Source organism: Rhinatrema bivittatum, chromosome 9 (genome assembly GCF_901001135.1).
Source record: "Rhinatrema bivittatum chromosome 9, aRhiBiv1.1, whole genome shotgun sequence".
In the NCBI taxonomy this organism is placed as follows: Eukaryota; Metazoa; Chordata; class Amphibia; order Gymnophiona; family Rhinatrematidae; genus Rhinatrema; species Rhinatrema bivittatum.
Window position 1 is genome coordinate 192932232 of NC_042623.1, and position 24297 is coordinate 192956528.

Genomic DNA, 24297 nt, shown 5'->3' on the forward strand with positions numbered 1-24297 from the left:
CCGGGGCTTGCGCGCGTCGCCAGGCCTATGCTAAATAGACTCAGCGTGCGCAGGAGCGGCTTTTCGAGGTTACGCGCGTAATATGCACGCTTAACCCTTTTAAAATCCGCCCCTAAGCATTTATGGGGAAAAAGCTTTTGCAAATCAGACTCTAAGATCCTCCTGGATACCAGGATTCTTTGAAGGTTATGATTACTCTTTTTTTTTTATTATTATTTCACCAGTCTCTCAGCGACTACTCTGCTGCATACACCTTTAACGTTGCATTATCATCTTCCTTTGCCTCCCTCTGTCCTACTATTTCTAACAATCACAGCAGACCTGATCTACAATTTTGGCTCAGTTCTACCCTTTGCCTCCAACGTCATCATCTCTGCCAGGTGAAAGAAATTTCATGAGTTCTACCCCTTGTTACATGTAAACCGATTTGATTTGAATTTATTCATGAAGGTCGGTATAGAAAAGTGTTAAATAAATAAATGACTCAGTTATGACCTACATTTTAATTCTTCTACCGCTTTAAAGCTTATCTTTTCTCATAAGAACATAGGAACATAAGCCCGGCATCCTGTGTCCAACAGTGGCCAAGCCAGGTCACAAGCACCTGGCAGGATCCCAAGAGGTAGAGAGATTCCAAGCTTCTTATCCCAAGAATAAGCAGGGGATTTCTGCAACTCCACCTTAATAATAGTTTATGGACTTTTCCTCCAGGACCTTGTCCAATCCTTTTTTAAATGCACCTACACTAACAGCTTTCACCACATCCTCTGACAATGAATTCCAGAGCTTAATTATGCATCAGGAAAAAAATATTCTCTTATTAGTTTTAAATGTATTACCTAGTAACTTCATTGTGTGTCCCCTGGTCTTTGTATTCTTTAAAACAACCAATTCACATTTACTCGCTCTATTCCACTCATTTTATAGACCCCTCTCTCCTCAGCCATCTCTTAACCAAGCTGAGGAGTCCTAACATCTTTAGCCTTTCCTCATAGGAGAACCATTCCGTCCCCTTTGGTCTCAATTCCCAGTTTCCTCCTGCATTTATCTCCTGCTTCTAACAGCATCCATTTTTCTTCACTTTTTTTCTTTGACAAGATTTCCTCTATGTGCTCTGTTACTCCTTCCTCGTGGGGGACTAGAAGGTTCAGGGGAATGGTAACAGGTTCCTAGGGCATTTTACCTCCAGGCCAGAGGTTCAAATCCCAGGTTAGACGGCCTATGGAAACTATGGCACTGGTTGTAGTCCCCTTCCAGGTGCCACCGCAGAAATATTCACCCTACAGTCTCGGTCAGATTCCTGTGAAATCTGCAGCACATCTCATCACTGACGTGTGACATGGATGTAATGAGAGAGAGCTCATCCTCTTCTCCAGTCTGGGCCATGCACTCGGTGGAGTCCTTCTCTCTTTCTTTTTTTTTTCAGCCCTCTCTCTCATTCCACAATGCTTACAGTTTAACTCTGGACTCCAAGTCCATGACTTCCCTCATTGGATTCACCCCATATTGCATCCTTCTCGACAACATTAATTTTCTCCAATTTTTCTCGCTCTACTAGGGGTGTGCATAAAATACAAATAAACCACACAAGGGTAAAAAAAACAAAAACAGGCTTGGGCCCACTCCCTTCACTGCGAAAGGAAAGAAGCTTCTCTCCTAGCCTGGCCCACTACTACCCACCCCCCCCCCCCCCCCCCCCCCCCCACGATTCTCCCAGGCTCCCCTTTATCTTACTCCTTCTGTGAGTGAAAAGAGGGCAGGAGCCATCCTCAGTCCTCCTCCTCCTGCCCTGCCAGTGGATTACTCAAAATAGCACTGCAGCAGGAGAGACCGGGGATGGCTTCAGCTCACTATTTATTCTCACTAATCTCAAAAAATCCCCACTCTCGGGGTCAACAATATAGCAACTCAAATCTCAAAACTTTTAACCCCGTTCAATCTCTGCTTGAAGAATTCAAAAATTGGTTGCCAAACTGTTCAAGTATAATCAGTAACAAAAACCACCCACCACCTCATTGTGTTGCATATTCACAAAAAATATTTTTAAGGAAAAACTTTTTAAATACATGCTGTGAAATTTGTGGCTTAAAAATGTCTTAAATCAAAATAGTCATGTGCAACTAACGCCTCTCTTTCTTTTATCTTGGAAACAGCTAGTCCTCATAAGAACGTAAGAAATTGCCATGCTGGGTCAGACTAAGCGTCCATCAAGCCCAGCATCCTGTCTCCAACAGTGGCCAATCCAGGCCATAAGGACCTGGCAAGTACCCAAACATTAAGAAGATCCCAAGCTACTGATGCAATTAATAGCAGTGGCTATTCCCTAAGTAAATTTGATTAATAGTTGTTAATGGACTTCTCAAAGAACTTATCCAAACCTTTTTTGAACCCAGCTACACTAACTGCACTAACCACATCCTCTGGCAACAAATTCCAGAGCTTTATTGTGCGTTGAGTGAAAAAGAATTTTCTCCAATTAGTCTTAAATGTGCTACTTGCTAACTTCATGGAGTGCCCCCTAATCCTTCTATTATCCAAAAATGTAAATAACCGATTCACATCTACTCATTCAAGACCTCTCGTGATCTTAAAGACCTCTATCATATCCCCCCTCAGCTCTCTCCAAGCTGAACAGCCCTAACCTCTTCAGCCTTTCCTCATAGGGAAGCTGTTCCATCCCCTTTATCATTTTGGTCATCCTTCTCTGTACTTTCTTCATTGCAACTATATCTTTTTTGAGATACGGCGACCAGAATTCTAAACAATATTTAAGGTGCGGTCTCACCATGAAGCGATACAGAGGCATTATGACATTTTCCGTTTTATTTTCCATTCCCTTCCTAATAATTCCCAACATTCTGTTTGCTTTTTTGACTGCTGCAGCACACTGAGCCGACGATTTTAAAGTATTATCCACTATGACACCTAGATCTCTTTCCTGGGTTGTAGCACCTAATATGGAATCTAACATCGTGTAACTACAGCAAGAGTTATTTTTCCCTATATGCAACACCTTGCACTTATCCACATTAAATTTCATCTGCTGTCGCCCAATTTTCCAGTCTCACAAGGTCTTCCTGCAATTTATCACAATCTGCTTGTGATTTAACTACTCTGAACAATTTTGTATCATCTGCAAATTTGATAACCTCACTCGTCGTATTCCTTTCCAGATCATTTATAAATATAAATAAATATATATATATATATACCATATTTTTCGCTCCATAAGACGCACCTAGGATTCAGAGGGGGGAAATTTTAAAAAAAATTTGTGCTAAACCGGCTCTGTCCCCGGGCATCTGTGCGTCTTATGGAGCAAATTAGGGGAGTGCATAACATTTTTTTTCTCCCCATTTTGTTTTCGGGTCTGGGGAGGGCCATTTCGGTCCATTCCCCAGATCAGAAAACGTTTGTCTTTCTATTTCTGTGGGAACAACCCCCCACCCTCCTAACCCCCTCAAGACCTGCCAAAATTCCCTGGTGGTCCAGCGGGGGTCCAGGAGCGATCTCCTGGACTTGGGCCGTCGGCTGCCAGTAATCAAAATGGCGCCGACGGCCAAAGGGCTACCGCTGCCATTGGTCAACCCCAGTGACATAGTAAGGGCAAAGGGCCGTCGGTGCCATTTTGATTACTGGAAGCCGACGGCCCAAGTTCAGGAGATTGCTCCCGGACCACTCCTGGACCCCCGCTGGACCACCAGGGACTTTTGGCAGGTTTTGGGGGGGGGGGGGTCAGGAGGGTGGGGGGTTGTGGTAAATTAATTTGGCAGGTCTGGGGGGGTTGTTAGATTTTTGGGTTTTTTTTATATTCGCTCCATAAGACGCACAGACATTTCCCCCCCACTTTTGGGGGAAAAAAAGTGCGTCTTATGGAGCGAAAAATACGGTATATTGAAAAGCACCAATCCAAGTACAGATCCCTGAGGTTCTCCACTGTTTACCCTTTTCCACTGAGAAAACTGACCATTTAATCCTACTCTCTGTTTCCTGTCTTTTAACCAGGACATCATCTCCTATCCCATGACTTTTTAGTTTTCTTAGAAGCCTCTCAAGGGACTTTGTCAAACACCTTCTAAAAATCCAAATTTACTATATCTACTGGTTCACATTTATCCACATGTTTAATAACTCCTTAAAAAAAAATGAAGCAGATTTGTGAGGCAAGACTTCTCTTGGGTAAATCCATGTTGACTGTGTTCCATTAAACCATGTCTTTCTATATACTCTGTGATTTTGATCTTTAGAATAATTTCCACTATTTTTCCTGGCACTGAAGTCAGGCTCACTGGTTTATAGTTTCCCAGATCACCCGTGGAGCCCTTTTTAAATATTGGGGTTACATTGGCCATCCTCCAGTCTTCAGGTACAATGGATGATTTTAATGATAGGTTAGAAATTTTAACTAATAGATCTGAAATTTAATTTCTGAGTTCCTTCAGAACCCTAGGATGCAAACCATCCAGTCCAAGTGATTTGCTACTCTTTAGTCTATCTGGCCTACTACATCTTCCAGGTTCACAGTGATTTGGTTCAGTTCATCTGACTCATCACCCTTGAAAACCATCTCCAGAACTGGTATCTCCCCAACATCCTCATTAGTAAACACATATGTAAAGAATTAATTTAGTCTTTCTGCAATGGCCTTATTTTCCCCTTTAACCCTTGGTCATCTAACGGTCCAACCGACTCCCTTACAGTATTCTTGCTTCAGATATATAAGTTTTTATTATGAGTTTTGGCCTCTTCGGCCAACTTCATTTCAAATTCTCTCTTCGCCTGTCTTATCACTGTTTTACACTTAACTTGACAATGCTTATGTTTTATCCTATTTTCTTCTGTTGGATCCTTCTTCCAATTTTTGAAGGATGTTTTTATGGCTAAAATAGCCTCTTTCACCTCACTTTTTAACCATGCCGATAATCATTTTGCCTTCCTTCCACCTTTCTTAATGCGTGGTATACATCTGGACTATGATCTTTTAACAGCTTTCTGCTGCTGGAGACATTTGGTAACTTGTCTGGATAATTTCCCTGATGAAGGACATTGTTCTGAAACCTGGCCGCATGGGGAGATTTAGAAAGCTAATTATATATTGAAGTAAGATATGAGATTGAGCAGTTGATTCTAGCCTTTTTGACCGGCATAGGGTGGAAAGAAGAGCTATGTTCATTGTACGAACAAGAGGTGTGAGTTGTATATGAATATTTTGATTTAAGACACACATTAAGATTGAACAGGGGTTAAAAGTTTTGAGATTTGAGTTCTGCTCACTATTGACAGGGAGGGGAATAGCCTGAAGGCAGAGAGGCTAGCTGGCTGCAATCTGAAAATTAAAGGAAATTAAGACAAAATAAATTATGTTCATTTTTCTATCATCTTCATCATGAAATAAAACTGAAATTTTTGTTGACATTTCTTTGTTGACCCCTTTGGTACTCTCCTTTCACCTTTCCTATTCAGATTTATATTTCATGATTTGACTGATTTTATTATGTTTTATTGTTTTATAATGTTTTATTGCTTTATAATGTCTCATTGTGATTCCTGTTTCGCTTTTCTATTGAATGTTTTACCTTTTATTTGTCATGTAAACCGATGTGATATATTTTTTGAATGTCGGTATATAAAAACAAACAAACAAATAAATAAATATTCAGTGCTAGATCAGTTTTCTTATTGCTTTTCTGCTATTTCCACATGATTGTGTCCAGGATTAAAGTTCTTTATTTTTCCTGTAGCTGACCATATACCTTTGTTGGCTGACTTCTCTTTGTTGGATCTAGTCCTCTCTCTCGTTCTCTGATTCCAGCTTACTGTCAATCTCACTCTTTCCCTGGGTATGCACACATCTGCCTAGCCCCTCAGCTATACAATATCCAGAAAATGCATCCCTCTCTATCCTTTCATGCCTTTTCCCTTCTACTGTCTTTCTCTCGCATCTCACCTTCTGTAATAGCCTTCTCTCCGGCCCTCCCCACTCCTCTTTCCTTCCACTCCAACTTAAAACTCCATTGCTCACTTTCTTCAGCAACTAGAGATGAATTCTTATGCTCTTCTTTTCTAACCTCTCTTCATTGGTTTCTAGGGATGTGCAGTCATTTAAAACCACATTGAAAACATTTGACGTGTTTCATGTCATTTCCAAACTGAAACGGCACAAAAACCAACAAAGTTTTTTGTTTTGTTTCTGTGTTTTAGTGCATACTAAAATGCAGAGTTGACGTTAAACTAACTCCCTGCCTGTCCAAAAAAGAAAAGTAAAAGAAAAACGTTCTTTCCTGTTGACTTCTCCTTAAGTTTGGTACTCAGTTGATATTAGGCTCTAGCTTTTAAAATATAAACATGGCTTTCCCATGCCATATTTTTTCACACTTATCTCTTCATTTGCCTTACTCTCAGTCATATAACCTCCTGACTCTTGTGCATCCATCAAGTTACATCCCTTTTCTGTGTCTTTTGCCTGCTCATACCCTCACTGTGGAACAACTTGCCCCCCATAGCTCACTTTGGGGGTCATTTTCCAAGCGATACCAAGATGGGGGCGGAGTCAGCCCCGGAAGAGAAGTCGGGGCTGACGCCACTAAGACTGCGCTGACAGCGAAAGGTAAGCACCTTTATCGCTGTCAGTTTTCGTGCTGAATAACTACACCTTTTATGGTGTAGTTATTTTGCGTGATGCCGGCAGCGATCACACCGCGGAGGCGCGATCACTGCCGGCTAGCGCAGGACCGCCCCCCGTTTCGCCCCCCGTTACTGTGGGATTCACTATGCATTAGTGAATCCCGCCGCTAGCTTACTGGTCCAGACTCAAAACCTCGTTTTTTCAAACTTTTTTTAGCTCTAACTTTATGGTTTTGTACTTCTCATGCCCCTAGCTCACGTCTCTTTAATTAGCTCATGTGCCTTTAACTATGTATCATTTAGTCATTTAGTATATCTAATGCTACCTAATCAAGTCATTTAACCCAAATCATGGGTTATCTCACTGTTTTTCCTATTACGATTTTTTCAACTGTACCTTAATTTTGGAGCTCTTTCATCTTTTGTATTTATACTGTACTCACACTCCATTTACTCTATCTCTTTTATATTTATTTTCTATATAATATTTATTACTATATTACTATGTTTAATTGGTTATCTATTCTATTTGTTCCATCATTATTGTTATTGTTCTATTGTTACCTGTTTTATTGTTCAACTGTTCTATGTAAAGCCCACTACTCTTTTTGGGCATCTAAAAGTTGTATGTAAACCGGATTGATTTGTAGTTCCTACAAGAACTTCGGTCTATAAAAATTAAAAATAAATAAATAAAATAAATATTGGTTGTATTCTGTTTTCTTTGCTGTAAGGTTCCCTGGGTAGGATGCCAAATAAATATTTGAAATTATAATATTACATGAGCATTTGTCACCAAATAATTCTAAAAAATCTAAGAATCTGCTATAATTATGCTAATGTTTGCTAATACTTACAGTTGGTGTATATTGGTTGTCTGAAAGGTTTACCCTTAGAGAACACGAATGCCACGGTTATTAAGTTGTTGGTAACCAGTAGCCATAACGTGGTATTTTCAAAGCTTTTGTGCATGATGGCCACAAGTTGAAGTGTTTCGTTGGCGGTCACATTCGTGTCGAAGGAAGCATTAAGAGAAAGCATATTCCCCAAAATACTTTCATTCATTGTTAGGCAAGCTCTGCAAAAAAAGAATCACATATACTTGTCTAGAATTACACCAAGAAAAGAATATGTATCCAAAGAAAATACATTTTAGCAGTCTTTTTTAAAGAATTGTACATACATAGACTGATAAGACAAACAACTAATCAGTTTTTGCTTCCTCCTAACTTATAGGGTAAATAACTTTGAAAATGGGTAGTGATTTACACATTTATACTGCCCATCTGATACCTGCCCTCCAAGACTGCTAAACATATGCACATTAGGGGAAAATGGTTGCCTTCAATCTAACCACACAAATTTTGTGTGCTTTTAGATTTAACTGCACTTTAAGCCGGTTAGCAGCGGCTGAGTATCTGGAGACCGTTAGCCTGTTAAAACTGACCGGTTAACCTCGCCACTCGGCAGCTCTTTGGAAAATCCGCCCCTCTTTACAAAAGATGACATGGGTCCCAGTGTGATATGTTCCCCCCCCCCCCCCCCAGAGTTTACAGAATGAAACTCGATCTCAGAAAGAGGAGGGGGGAGAGGGGAAAGAAGCAATTAAGTGTGGAAACCTCCACGTGCAGAGCACTGTTTCACGAGACAGTCACTCTTTTACGTACTCTGGTAATAATGTTAGGTAAGGGTCCAAGAGTGAAAGAAACGAAACAGAGCCAGCAGTACGTGTTTAAATTCCCAAATAACTTTCCCTAGCGTATCTATTGCATACTGTCTATGGTGTGGAAATCTCAGAATTTTACATAAGGAGGGTAAATTTTGAGGTCATTTCTACACGTAGAACAGTGCTCTACCTACAGAAATGGACTCTTACTAATAAATTGCCCTCCCCGAGTGTGTGTAAACTTATGGTAAATTCTCTTGCATACGGTCTCATTACACAGAATAGGACTTCTGAAAGCAATGTGACATTGGTCTCGCTGCTGACAGTTAATTTGCTCCTGCGAATACATGGTTATTTATATTTTATTGTTTGATATTTTAATGATGTATGCATATTATCTTTAAAACCCTTGTTTCTGTAAAGCCTGTTGCTGTCAAATGTTTCACTGTTTTTTAAACTGTTACATGTAAAGCCTGTTGCTAATTTATTGTTTCACTGTAAACCGAGGTGATGTATGTCTATACGTACCGCGGTATAAAAGAATCTATAAATAAATAAATAAATAAATAAATAAGTTCAGTTGAACCCATGTAAAAGGTAACACTGTGTTGGAGAGGATGTCATGCAGGGTGTCTGCAAAGCAAAGGCCCAAGGCTTTAGTCCATCTGTGTAAGTGCACATCAATTCTTTCTCTAGTGTGATAATATAATTTAAAAAAAAAGATCTTCAGCTTGAACCTTGAAAGAAATGTCTGTGCACCAAATCAAAATATTTTTTCTATGGTAATGTCTAAAACTAATTTTATTTTTATAAGCAGTAGTGATGGCCACCCCAGTAAGAACTCAATTTTGTTTTAAGCAATTGGGTGGTTTTACAGCATAAATGTATTTTTACATGAACATTCTTCTTATACACATTGGGGTCAATATTCAAAACATGGCTGGATATCTAAGTTAGCTCCCTCATTTACAGGTGGGTAAGCACCGATTTTAGCACTTACATGTTACCTTCTTGGGGGGCCCATGCTAACAGGTATGTAGCATGCGCACAATTTCCCAGCATGTGCATATTAAATATTTTGGCACAGGCTCCATACTACTTCACAAAGGAGATGTTGATTTTCCACATGCATTGATTGGGTTATCTAATGCAAAGGTGCACAACCCATGGTCCTCAAGAGCTGCCAACAGATCTGGTTTTCCAGGTAACTGAGCTGTTCATATCTCGGGTAAAATGGATGCATCTATTGTTGATGAATATTTATTGCTGATATCTTGATAGCCCGTTGGCAAACCTCAACAACCGGGTTTGTTCACTCTCTGATCTGAAAACAGGAATAGCAGACATATAAGATTTTTTTACCTGTGGACATCATTGGCATCATACCAGCTTTGCCTCTGAACCACCAGGAAGCCATACATCTGCATCGCTAGACTGATACAGATATGAAGGATCACCGACAGCAGCAGAGGCGGAGATGACAATTGGGCAGGAGGTGTGTATGGAGCCAGCTTTGGGTAGGCATTGCTCAAACTCACTGAAAAAAAAAATACTTTTTTTTTTTATCAAGTCACCAGTAGTATCTTTACATTTTGTCATCTATTTACTACAGAATGAAGAACTGTCTCAGTCTGGGCTGCTAGGCAGCCTCCCTGCCAGCAAAGGTCCTCCTAAGCCACCATCTCTCCTGTTCTGGCCACCTTCTTGATGCTCCCATGATGCAGCAAGGCCAGGCTCTATTTAGCCCTCCCCTCTCCCGCAGCCCCTCCACACATTCAGCTCTTTCCCTGCCCTCCTTTCTCCCTAGGCATTCACCTCCCCCCCCCCCACACCTCAATCGCATGCCGGTTTTGATGCTACATTTGCTAACATAGCCTCCTAGTTGTGTTACTGTACATATCGTTAATTTACTTTATTACCCTTTCTTTTGTATTTGCCGTTAATCCTGTATTTCTTATTACTCCTTAGTTTCAGGTATTTCCCTCGCCTTGTTATTACAGTTCCATGTAAACCGACACGGTGTACATACGAATGCCGGTAACTAAAAACCTTTAACTAAATAAATAAATAAACCTTGATGCAGGAAATAAGGCAATAATATAAAAATAAAGCAAATGAAAGAACCGCCACACCTCGTCCAAATTTGGAGAGAGTGTATTATTATGAAAGAAAAGAAAACCAAAAAAAACCAATGCTTAATCAACATTACAGGCCTAATCAAGCATTATGGAAGTTATCCCACTGGGGTGCTATGAGTTATCAAGAAACTGTCGTTTCTTGTACAACATTTGAAAAATAGATATTTACTGTTCTAAAAAAAAAAGGAATCTTTTTTTTTTGTGTGAATATATATTTATTCAGATAATGAACATCGACATAAACATCAGCATCCATAATAACTCTCATTAACTATCATTTTTAGCTACAGTCCAGACTTAACATGAGTGAAAGTAGGAAAATCCTACCCCTCCCCTACTAAATTCCTTCCCTCACCTTCATCTCTCTCCCAAACCCCCCCCCCCCCCCCCCGCGCAGGAGCATGACACCCTACAAACATATTATACCCTCTCCCATGCTTCAGTCTGGCTCACAGACCTTCCTGGTATTGTACTAATTGGATTCTACGGAATTGGTGTCTAAGGCCAAAGTGAATCTGACTTTTAGAGAGGAAGGCAAGATTCCAATGAAGACTCCCCAGGTTTTTTGAAAAACCAGCTTTGTTTCCTGGGACCTAGTACTCCAAGTTTTATAATCCAACACTAGGAGTTCTAACATTTTGGAAAACCAAAAGTTGAAAGTAGGAGCCTCTTTTTAGATTCACTTTGCCAATATACGTCTCCTAGCAATACAGAACCCTTTTGTCAAGAATAAGGCTTCCCAATTTGTACAATTCACATCATCTGCGATCACGTCCAACACACACACTGTTGCCTGCTCTGGGATTCGAATCTCCATCTGCTGTAACAAACATTTTCTAATTGCATCCCAAAAACTCTGAATTGGTGGACCACAGCCCATGGCTCAATGTGGCTCGATCCATAGAGCATTTCAAACATCTGGGACTATATCAATGAGCTTCATCTGATGTGCCCTAGGAGGTGAAATTATTACTCTATGTAAGATTCTCTATGTTGTTCCCTTATCATGAATGAAAGTATACTTCTACATAATATACTCAGGCTATCAGATAAATCATCATTCTCTAGCTCCGAGCCCAGATCCGTATTCTAACCAGCAGCCAAAGTAGAAAACGCTTTATAGGTAGTGATTGGAGAAATTGATATAAACTTGCTAATGTTTGTTTTCTCCCCTTATGTAGTTGGATCAGTCTCTGAAATGAACCTGAAGACTGACGAGTCTCCTTAATTTTTTATGTTAAGAAATAAAGCTTGCAATTTGAAGATATTGCAAAAAATGCAGTCTTACAAACTTAAAACGTTCCTGATAGTATTGAAAAGAGTATATCTGTTTTGATAATCAATAAAAATCATTAAACAGGCCTTGGCCAGCTTGAGCCAAGTTTCTCCCAGTTTAAACCAGTTTCTCCCAGTTTAAACCAAGAGCCTCCACATATAGATAGCCAAGGCAAATGTTTTCGAGGGAGAGTTAACAATTTTTGCACACATTTCCACCCATATTGCATATATTTGATTGTTGGCATGAAGCAGAAAACTCAATTCAAATGGAGAAGCAAACATTTTTTCCTCATGCAAAGCTGAAAAATAGTTACTTTCCATTAACCAGTCTCCTAGAGCCCAGAGGGCACCTAGCTACATTGTAAGAATGCAGACTGGGAAATCCTTATCCCCTCCCTCTGAGGAGCGTATCATCAACTTTACCATTGACATGCTTGCTATACCCTCTTGCCAAATACATTTTGAGCATATTTGATACATTGTCTGAATATCTTTCCTCCACATGATTAAAGGCGACATCTGTAAAATGTATAAAACAGTTTAGGTAATAGTGACATCTTAAATAATGCAATTCTCCCCATTAAGGACAACAGAAACTTCATCCATTGCACTGTTTAAATTCCTAAATAATTGGAGAGATATGCACTTGATACCACAAATCTGTATGTTTGTGCATGTACAAGATACATTAGCTTATTGTCTACCCATCTTAGCGGGTTCCCCTTACATATCCCATGATATCTAGAGCCTCCGATTTTTCCAAGTTTCACTTAAGACCTGAAAAACTCTCATATTCCTTAAATCTCATTAGCACTTTTGGAAGATGGTATTTTGCTTGAGGTATAAATAAGAGGATGCTATCTGCAAAAAGGAATGAAGCCAAAAAAAAAGGAGAGTGATTATAAACAACCAGACCTTGGAGAATCTCCTCTAATACCTGAACCAGGGGTTCCAATGTCAAAATAAACAACAAAGGAGATAAAGAGCATCCCTGCCGAGTTCTCCTGGTTAATTTAAACGGGCTTGAAAGAGGACTATTGACAAAAATTCTGGCCATGGGATTATAATACCAAAATTGCCTGAAGAAAAATCCCCCAAAAACCAAACTTCTCTAAGACACATTTTAGAAAAACCATGAGACCCTATCAAAGGCCTTTTCTGCATCAAAACCTACCAACAAAGGGTCAACAAAGTGACGCCATTTACGCATTTCTAACAATAAAAGGATTCAATGTATATTTATATTGACCTGCATCTCTTTGCAAAGCCTGCTTGCCCCTTAGAAATCAAAGATGGCAAAGTATCCGGCAATCTCTTAGCCAACAGCTTTGCAAAGATCTTGATATCTAAATTTAAAAGCGATATGATGTCACTAGTAGGGGATCCCTTCCCAGTTTGGGGAGAACTCAACTGTATGTGCTATTTTGAGTGTATCTGAAATCGCTCCTAAATCAATCGTTCCATCAAAAAGCTGTTTAGACTCTGTTTTACTTGGGGGTTCAATAATTTATAAAAAAAAAAAAAAAAAAAGTAACATTCCATGAGGATCCGGTGCTTTCAGATTTTTTTAGCTCACTCATTACAGCAGCAATTTGTAAACCCTGAATAGGTCTATATAAGGTTTTCAATTGGCTCTCCAGTAAGCAAGGTAAAATTACTTTTTCCAAAAACTTGTCTCTAGCTTGAGGGACCTCCTTCACCGAATATAGCGATTCATTGTATTCCTGAAATAATTTACTTATACCACACATTGTCATAACTATCTCTCCTCCAGGAGACCGAACGCCAACCTTCTCTCACCCTTTATCAGGTTTGCCAGCTTCTTACCTGAAAGATTCCCAAACAAAAAACAGTTTATGTTTTAAGGAAAATAAGGAAGAATTTGCTTTCTTATGAAGATTGTCATTGAGCAATTTCCGTCTCATAAAGATTTGTTTTTGAACCTCATCAGTTGGATGAAAATTCAATTTCTGTTTCATAGTATTCAATTGTTTACTTAAATCTAAAATCTCCTTCTCTAAATCTCGTTCCTTCCCTATAACATAACTAATGTTTCCCCAAGCACCGCCTTTGCAGTTTCCCAAAAAAGAATGGGCTCCTCTTTGTGTTCTGCATTATTAATTTTGAAATCCTGCAATCGAGCAAGCAAAAAAAAAGTAAAATCCTTAACTTGAATCAGACAATGGAGCATTCTCCAGGTAGAATAGTCAATTCCCTCATTAAGAACCTGCAACACACAGGATACTGGGCAATGATCAGAAATGACCATAGCTTCAACGGCAACCCCACTCAACTTAGTAAACAAAGTTTCCAGTATCTAACTGAGCTTTGGCATTACTAGAACAGGCATAGTGTGTAAAATCCCTAGCACATGGATTCATAACTCTCCAAGCATCCACCATCTGCAGAACATTACCAAAAATGGAATCCCTTTAGATACCCCCATCAGTCAGTTTACCCCTTTAGACTGACGATTCAAAAGTGGGCCAGCAACGCACCACAGGAACTCTCCACAATGCGAGAACATGGGCTGTTTCCTCCATGAAAAATTGATTAGGACCATAGACTGATCCCAATATCACCGATTTCCCAAATAAACTCCCAGAAATGATAATAAATCTCCCATTAGGATCCACTGTGGACTTCTGTACTTGAAAAGAAATGGAAGAGCCTTGAGCTGCAAACACCTGATTGATCCCCCATTTTTTAAGTTTTAAATGCTCTTTATTTGATATGTGGGTTTCTTGCAAAAACATGATGGAACTATCAAGCCTATTTAAATGTGAGATCACCTTTTCTCTTTTCACCGGAATGCCGTCCGCCACATTCCTGGTTATGTATCTAACGGAACTCCCCATTTTGCAAAGCTCTCACATATATATCTGATGAAATATGAAGAACAAACTCAAAATTCCCTTTCCCCCTTGCTTCTCACCCCTTGGCTAGCCTCATCCATCGTGAAACCTCTTCCATCAGTAGATCCATGGGCTACAAGATTAATCTCTTTCTTGTACTTATGTTTATTTATTTATTTTATTTATACAGCTTTTCTATACTGTTATACAGAAAACAAGTTTCTATCTCCACAGTTTACAAGTTAAAAATACAAATAAAATATTAAATTAGAATAAAAATTACATAAAACAATCCAATGAAAATAAAAAAATAAAAGTGCAACTAAAAGATATCTAAATTCATAACTAATAAAGGAACAGTAGAAGCAAAGACTTATATGACTCTTAACTCATAACATGGATCTCAGCCTGTGTATTCCCCTTCCTCCCCTTCATTAGCACCCTGAACTCCCCCCTTCACACATTCTTCACACACTCTTCCATCAAAGAGCCCAAGTCACAATAGATGTGTCCAGGTGCCTTCCCCCAGATAACAACCTCCCCCGTGTATTCCCAAAAGAGACTCTCCCATATATTCTCAAAAGAGACTAGATAAACTGTAAGTTAAACATGTATAAACTAACCCTGTCTAAGAGTTACATTTCCTTAGAAATTCCATATATTATAGCTATTACCTTATCCACCCCTTTTAACACTCATTGCAGGGAACTCCATACTAAACTTTAATTATACTGAAAAATAAATCAAGGTTAAACTACAGCCACAGTTCCCCCTTAAGTAAAGATGCAGCAATAGAGCATGACCAGATTGAAGCGAGCTTAAGACCAGGCACAGTAGCTTCCTTGGCCACAGTGTACAGCATCTTCCACCATCAGCTATGGTCTCTGGTACGATAATGAGCTCCAGATTCTTCATTTGAGAATAAATAGCTGCAGCTGCTTTCAGTTCCACAACCCTCCCACATAATCAGCGCCATCTTAAATAAACTCAAAGTAACAATACGGCTGACCACAGAGCGGGAATACCACTCCTCATGCAATTTAAGAACCCTTTCAATTCGAATGTTGATCCTGTCTCCAGAACAGTACTACAATTTCAGCAATTTGCCATCTATTGCCTCCAGTGCGATAACAGTTCAGCAGGGTTCCCCAAGCGCTCTGCACCAAACTTTCTGGCTGAAATACAAAATGTGCTGCCAAGAGGGACTAATCTAAAATTAACACCAAAACTGCAAAACATTCAATCTTTATAGGCCGGAAAGTTTACTTGTCACATGTCCAAAAAGAAAAAGCAAAGCCAAAAGGCAAAACAGAAAAAAGGAAACTAAGGGGTAGATTTTAAAACATTGCTCGCGTGCACGTCCATGTACGCGCACTACTCAGCGTGCACACATGGACGTGCGATTTTATAACATGAGTGTGCTGGTACACGCATGTTTTAAAATGCTGGGTCAGTGTGCACAAGGTGGGGGGAAGATATTTGCATTTATGCGCGGTGACGCATCGGGGCCTTCCCTAGTTCCCTCTCAGTCCGCTCCAATTAAGGAGCGGACTGGGAGGGAACTTCCCAACCCCCTAGCTTGACCTCCCTTCCCCTATTCTGCCCTCCCCCTATCCTAAATCCCCCCAAAATCCTTAACTTTTTGTGCCTGCTTCTGACCAGGAGCAAGTTACGCGCGCCGGCACGCAATCCCTGGCACAGCAGCAAATGGCCGCTATGTTGGGCGCCTCTAGCCCCGCCCTGGACCACCCCTTTCACTAACCCTGGGACTTGCACGCGTCCCGGGGGTTTACGCAAGTGGCCAGGCCTTTGAAAATTGGCCCTGCGCGCGTAAGGCTCACCTACACGTGTAAACGATTTAAAATCTGGCACTATTTCAGCAGCTTCTGCCGCCGCATCAATGGATTTAGCCAGATATGTTATTGTGTGCAGGAAAGCCTTTGCTTCCTGTACCAAGTCATACCATTTAGTCCCTACGCTGTCCATATCTTTAACTTGGCAGGGTAAAACACAACAGCTGGTTAACAAGCTCCGAGAAGATTGGTGTAAATTCATGGCGCTGTGCTGACACCCCATGCAGAAGAATCTTGAAATGTCGAAATATAAAAGTATATAAAAGTTCCTTCTTTTGGGATATTCTTGAAGAATCTTGACTTCATAGACATAATTTTAAGATTTATTCAATGTCAATCCTTGGTTTTGCTCTCGACTCCGAGAAGGCACACACGCGATGTGCTTGCTCAACACCGAAGCGACTCACCAGCTCTGTTAGTCCCAGTTCCACCAGCAGCCATTGTTCTAGTATTTTTTGTAATTTCCCATCAGGGATGTTATCTGTGAAACCCACAAATTGAAGATTAGACCTTCGGGACCTATTTTCTAGGTCATCTATTTTTTCCTCTTGTGCCCCCACCTGCTTCTCGTTTGTTTATTTTTCTGGCCAGCACTTGGGAGTCATCTTCCATCAGCCCAACTCGGCCTTCAACCATTTCTAGCCTTGAGTGAAACTCCGTTAAGGATCCCTTTACACTTCTTCAAATTGTGCTGAGAGATCTTCAGAATTCAGAGCTGTCACCGTTGCTGCGGTAAGTTCTCACATGGCCATCTCATTTAATCCCATCATCGGAGCAGTTTCCTTAGCGGCGGCCATCTTCTCATCGGGTATGTACAACTTCTCTTTCTCTGTTCCGTCACTCGGATTGACATATCCTGATTTACAGGCAATACACTCAATACTTAAGGTAATTCCACACTGAGTCAAAGGCTTGTTTAAATGCACTGTCCTTATCCACATGGAATTAGATTAAGGGGGAAGGCACCTGGAGCTCAGGGATTCACATCTTCCCCAGCTCACCACATCATGTGATCTGAGAGAAATATTTTAAGTGAAAAACAAACTCATAACCAATTACTTATCTGCTTCTTGCCTAAAAGCTGCTAATAAAGTAGTTCTATAAGGAACATCGGATTTAGATTATTCCAAAAAAGCAGTTAAATTATTAGTCTCAAGGGGGATTAACTCTAGTATCAGATATTCTGCATCTTTTAACTGACCTCCTCACCCTATTCCTACTACTCCATAATCTTCCTAACATGCCCAAAATCTGTTACAGTATTGACCTCCACCATCTCTGCTCATTAAAATAAAAGTCAGCAATATCTTGAGTTAGCCTAATAAAAACGTCTTACCTACAACTTGTTCGACTACAGTTCTGAATTCATTTGAAACAAATGGGGGAATCCATTCAATTCAATTAAATTAAATGAATAGCTGTTGCTTTGAAAAACCCAAAAACTTGCCAGTTTTTTGTTTTGTTTCAGCAGTCTGTACATGCTATTTTCAAATAGCACGCACTAAATACCAAAATGAAAAATCTGAATAAATCCCACTCCCCAAAACAAATTTCATCCCCAAAACAGGCAAAAAACAAACAGAATGAGCTGAAAACAAATATTTTTGCCCGCACACCCCATGCTTGATCCTTAATTCTCTATATATTGTAATATAACATATCTTACCTGGCTTTACTATAGTCACGGACATCTCACCTAAAATGTAGCTCTAGAAGGAAGATAACTGAATAACACACACACACTAAAAGATGTAGAGTTTAGCAAGAAACTTACTTGTTAAGAAAACTGAGAAAATGATAGCCAGGTCATGAACAAGAAACTGGTAATTTCCAAATATGTTATGTTGCTAAAGTACAAAAGAGAATATTATAGTGACTGTAACTGTTGGAGAAACTCTTTGCAGATGTTAACTTTGCAAGGCATCATAGTTTCATCAGATATTCCATTAAAAGCTCTTTGCATGGTGCAGCTATTACCAGAATTTTTTTTATCTAGCAGATGAATTTAGCAGTTTCTCAGGTGTTGCACAATGACTATGTTTCAAGGTAGCTTAGTTGCGTACATTAAAATCGTTAAAACTGCTAAGACAATATATTTTCGATACAACTATATTGTTTTCTCTTTCTCGTGAATTCTTGGGTATGTTTAATTTTATTTTTCCGAAGCATAAAAGTTAGCATTTAGCTTTCACTTGAGAAAAATTAAAGATCTTTTACCCCTAATGAATTAGGAGCATACAGCTTTACATATCTTTTGAACCTGATGAATCACTAGTGAGAGAGAAGTTTGCTATTGACTTCAGTTATGATGGGAAGATTGTGTTTTCAATTGTATTTTAAATCAGAGAAGCTTCGGGCAGCAATGGATAGCTGCTGAGCACAAAAGTCACTAATGTGTAAATTAAAGCTGAAGTATCAGAATCCTTGAAGTAATAAGCACAGGCAGGCCGATGCAATATCCTGCACGTTAAACAGTCGCTCATGATTGAACGCCTGCTCTCTTAACACACACCGGTCCATCTCTCTCCCAGGCACCCGATTTAATATTTAAATGGGCTGCTGCGATACAAAGGAGGCGCTAGAGAAAATTTTGCGTCCCTAACGCCTCCTCGGCATCGCTGTCAGCGGGTTAGGAAAACAGACGCTCGTGAATTGAGCGTCCGTTTTCCTAACCTGACTGCCGGTGACAGTTTTGTGTTCTGTTCTCCTCCTCTCCTCTCGCCATGATATGAAGCCAGAGGAACTACAGAAAAGCAGCATTTTCTGCTTTTCTGTAAACTTTTGGGGCTTCTCAAGAATTAATGCCTGTGTCGAGAGCACATGGTTTTTTTTTTTGCATCGGTGAGTAATAGCTAAAGCCTCATCGAGGTGAATTTGCATGTGACGAGTGCTATTAGCTTCGTGCTCGTTTGTGCACGCGTTTTGGACATGCTGATCCCCTTATAGCATGAGGGGTTTTGGACATGCAGCCAAAACACACATCGAAGCATCGGTAAAGTTGTGAGCTCAGCTGAGTTTACTGTATTGCATAGGCCTGACTGTGTTATTGGTGAAATCTGGCACAGACTTCACATCAGTAAAAAGAAAAAAACCCCCAAAAACAAAAAATAAATAAAATAATCACGGTATCTGGCTCTCATAGTCAAGCACTGCTAGGGGAGGAATGAATTAGAAATGGGAGGAAAAACCCCTATACCTACGAATAAAGCTTCATGATGGATAATAGCCCAAGTAGGAGCCAGTTCCAATGGAGAGGGAATATTTAAAGAAGCAGCTGAAAACTGCTGGATCCAAACTCCTCCCCTCCAGCCTTTACTGTACCCCTTGCTGGGTGATATTGCTGCCTACATACAGTGAAGATAATGGCAGTGGTGACTGTGAAGGTGAATGATCGGTCAAGGGAGGGACTATCTTCTAGCAAAAAATTCCCTTTAGCAATGAAGGTGAGTTGAGAGGTTGTAGTGTAACATTTATTATTGGCATCATAACTTAGAACAATAAAGGTTTTACATGTTGTTCCCAACAAAAGCACAGCATCGTTCCGCAAATTTGCCGACAGCTGGCTGTAAGATAGGTATACAATACTAGGAAGCCCCCGATCACTTTTGCTCTAATTGATAAGAGATTATGTTCAGAGCCTTACCCAATAAAGCAGCAATATAGCAATGTATTCAATCATGCCATAGAGAGCCATGAACTTAAAGACACACAATGATGTGACCAAAGCAGCTCGTCCTTCCCTGTTAAGGAAATAAATAACTTGGTTACTTATCAATCTTAGCCCAGGAAGTCTGTCTGTCTATCTATTTATTTATTTGTCTTTTATTTATCTATTTATTTATTGCGCTTGGATTCTGCTATCTCCAAGCAAAGTGATCGGTGCGGAGAACATTCAACATACATAATATTATAAGCAACACATAAATAAAACAATAAAAAGTTTGATTTCGTTACAAGTCTACACAAAAAAATCCAGTGCTGGGAAAAATATATTAGAGGAATATCGATTGGGAGAAGTCAAAGAGAAGGGAGAAGAGAGAGTTATCCAGCATAGCTCCCTGCTTCAACGGCAGGGGAGAAGAAAAACAACCAATAAGGGCTGAATAACACAGTCTGGGTAAAACAAATAAGCATGGGTGTAGCTTGCTTATTGCGGCGGTTACTTCCCCTACTACCCATAACTAATCAAGCTTGATATTTCACTTGGTTGCAGCTCCATCACTGCTCTCTACATTAATGGTGGGGGTGGAAGGGAAATAGAACCAAAGAGCTAAGAGAAACAGATAAGTATGAGAAAAAAATGTGAAGCTTGCTGGGCAGACTGGATGGGCCGTTTGGTCTTCTTCTGCCGTCATTTCTATGTTTCTATGTTTCTATATGTTATGTGGGCGAGGGGAAGGGAAAACGAGAGTAAAGTTATCCTTTTTTGTATCCCTGATTTTTCAGAGACGAAATATGCGACGAGAAACCAGAAAGGAAATCAGCTCTTAACAAACAAATGGCAGGGTTTATGCACAGGGACTGGGAGAAATCTATTTTTTACTTCTTATTCACTGCCAAAATGGCAAAGTGTTCCTGAATCCTTCATCGTTGCTTAAATCTTGGACCATCCTGACCTCGGGGATTCTTTCTCAGATAAAAATGGCTCTGCCAAGAGAGTTAGCTTTAAAAAGACCTCACGCCTAGTCTTGTACAAATTATTCTCAGTCAAGCTCCAGCCTGTTTGAGGGAAAGTTTGAATTCTGTAACACTTCCCTGGTGCAACGGGGGGGTGGGGGAGAGAAATTAAAAGAATATCCAAAAACTCTGAAGCAGATGTGAAAAAACCTGCTTCTGATTTTCTGATCATCTGAATAGGCATCAAATGGAATCCGCTTTGCTTTTTTTTTTTTTTTTTTTCACCTAAACAAATTTTTTGATCCATTTTGGTTCTATCAGATTTTTCTTAAAAAAAAAAAAAAAACCCCAACAAAAAACCCAGTTCTGACAACAAATTTTGAAGACATTTGTGCATCTTTACTCATAGCTTCATACGTGTCTGAAACAATCACTGCCACCACTTTGCTTTCCACAGGAGAACACTGGCATTGCATTCTTTCAACATTTGAGCGACAATTTTCGGAAGGCATTTCTTGCACAGATCACATAAAAACGGGATCTTTCAGAGGGATTCAATTAAAAAATGCACTCATCTATGGTTTCTCCATTGGGCACCTCTGTATATCCAATGGCACCTTAGGATGAACTTACTTGATGAGGTGACTGACACATTCTATGTTGGGAGTTTTGGAGGTGAATGGTGACGCCACCGATGCCTCCTGTTCTGACAAGGAGATTCCTGCGTGGGCCGTTTTCAGTGCCTGGAAAACACAGTAAACTACCGAGGAAAAAGTGCACACTTACTTCTTAACTAATTTGAATTTAGCTCAAGCCTTTTCAGTGCTGGTTCAAGGTGAGTTACATTCTCGTACTTGAGGCATTTCCCTGCCTCTAGGGCAGTGGTCTCCAACCCTGTCCTGGGTGCCCACCAGCCAGTCGAGTTTTCCAGATATCCACAATGAATATGCATGAGAGAAAATTTGCATGCACTGCCTCCATAACATGCACATTTTTTCTCATGCATATTCATTGTGAATATCCTGAAAACCCGACTGGGGGATAAATGCATCTAAATAATGTGCATAAAATCTATTCACATATCCCTTCAAATTTTAAAGTACAAATACATGGGTATATCATTTGCACACACTTATCTGGCTATATTCCAACTTATCTGGGTAAGTAGCACCTTCGCCACTACGTAGATGGAAACATTTGAACTTATCTGGATAAAGAGCGTTTTGTTTTGTTTTTTTAGATTTTTCCAGTTATCTTACATTCCCGGATAAGTCCAAAAAGTGCTAGTCAGATAGGCAAGTAGCGCTTTTCAGGAGTTATCCAGCTAAGTATCGCTACTTTTAAGGATAAGGCCGAACTTGCCTTATCCTTGGTTCATGGTTTTTGCATACGTGTACATGCATTTTATAATCTGTGCATATCATTTGCACGCAGGTTATAAAATACAGTAGTACATTTGTGTGTGCCTATATACTTGTGGTTAAAAGTACGCCCACCGTGAAGGCTGCCTTGTATTTCCAGCCGGATCCCATGAGGGCAATTTTCAGGGAGGGGACTTTTCAGATATATGCCGATGACTTTACCCGCAGCGAGCAGAAAAAATTCCTGTGGGCAGAATTGGGGAAGGGTTTGCACCTAGACACTTTTTACATTTTCAAAAGTATGCGCATGTTTATGTATTTGCATTTAGAATATGTTCAAACACAGCACTTAATCCCAAGCTCACAAGTGCACATTAGCAGGGGGTACATGGGTATGCGAGGAGATTTGAAGGGGATAATTTTCAAAGGGAAAAATATGCACATCAAGGCCAACTATGGAAGGGCAGGGAGCAGATGTTCTAAATAAATAAATAAATAAAGCGTTCAGATGGGTTCAGCGCATAAAACTGGAAGTTTAACAGCTGAATTTTAAAAGCCGGGCCGCACGCCAAAATCGGGGGATGCGCACGCACGCACGTGTCCACCCGGTTTAAGAAGCCTACATGCGCGCGCATCCCGTTCGTAGGCGAATACCTCCCTTTGAATGAAAAGGGCGCCTGCTGTGGGCGGGGCACGGGCATTCCGAGGCGGGGTCAAAAGATGGGGGCACGCTCCCAGGTTCAGGGCCGCGTAAATTTACTTCTGCTATGGAAGAAGTGTAAGTAAAAAAAAAAAAACCAAAACCCACAACCATCCCTGAGTGGTTTAAAGGGTCCGAGGGGGAGTAAAGAACCGGGGGGGGGGGGCCTGGCTGTAGACTGGGAGAACTGGTGGACAAATTGGTCAAACTGGATGCACACCTGTTATAAAATTCACCCACTTGCGCGGCTGAAACCCGACTTTATGCGGCCGTGCGCCCAACTTGCAAAAAAACGGGGCGCCCGGGCGATTTGATAACGCGTGCGCTTCTGTGCGCACAATTATAAAACCGCCCTGTCCCTGGGCGCGCGCCGCCGCACGCACGCGTCAATGTCCGCCTGCCCGCCCCTTTGAAAGTTACCAATCCCCGTGCAAACGGCACGCTCGGCATTTTCCCTAAGCTGGAGGAATGCAAGCACGAGCGGCGCTGCGCGCAAATGCTACGGGGGAAAAAACGGGGCAGACGGGGATTTGGAAGTTCGGCCCAAGTTGGTATCTTGCGAGCAGCGTACGCGCATATTTTATGGAACTTGCGCGCTCGCCTTTACACTCGCTAATCGGGTCGCACGATTGAAATTGCGATTCTCCGTTGTCTTGCTGTTTTTAGGAGGGAGGCTGTGGTTAAGTGGTGGCGGGGATCAGGGTAAACTGCTGGAGGATCTGAGAGAGGCATTAGCGAATTGGCGTTCAAATGTTTTGGGCACAAGCAATTCGTTTCATAAACAGAGTATGTGCTTGATTTACAAAATACCTGCCTTCACGTGTAAATTGCGGTAATTACACACACACACAATTATTTTGTGCATAAAATATATGAACGCACTCGTGTAAAATACATAGAGAAAGTATGTGGCTCGCTGCATTAAAAAAGCGTACGCATACTGAAACACATACTTTTGGGGACATGAAATGCAGTATTCAGGGCCAGGGTAAGCTGCAGGCGGGCTAGGCAGTCACTTGGAATGCTGCCAGTCTGGGGGGAAAGTGGCGGCGCGGCTCCTCCTTCTTCCTGCCCGCGCAGTCCAGAAGAGGACGTGGTATGTCTGCGCGGGAGGGAAGAAGGAGAGACCGTGCATTCATGGCCAAAAACAGCAGAAAGAGCAGCCTGTCCCCCCAGTCCATCACAGGAAGAGGCAGCATAGGCCC

At 40.8% G+C, this 24297-nt stretch overlaps 1 protein-coding gene across 1 annotated transcript in view; it reads right to left on the bottom strand.

Moving 5' to 3' along the window:
• Positions 1–24297, bottom strand: part of LOC115099327 (probable cation-transporting ATPase 13A4) — a 104587-nt gene that overhangs the window by 18634 nt on the left and 61656 nt on the right. The window contains exons 23-27 of the mRNA XM_029616912.1: positions 21665–21774; positions 20058–20154; positions 18189–18261; positions 9653–9827; positions 7482–7702 (exon numbers count right to left, since the gene is read on the bottom strand). Of these exons, the coding sequence (XP_029472772.1) occupies positions 7482–7702; positions 9653–9827; positions 18189–18261; positions 20058–20154; positions 21665–21774 (676 nt within the window). The remainder of the gene's footprint in view (positions 1–7481; positions 7703–9652; positions 9828–18188; positions 18262–20057; positions 20155–21664; positions 21775–24297) is intronic.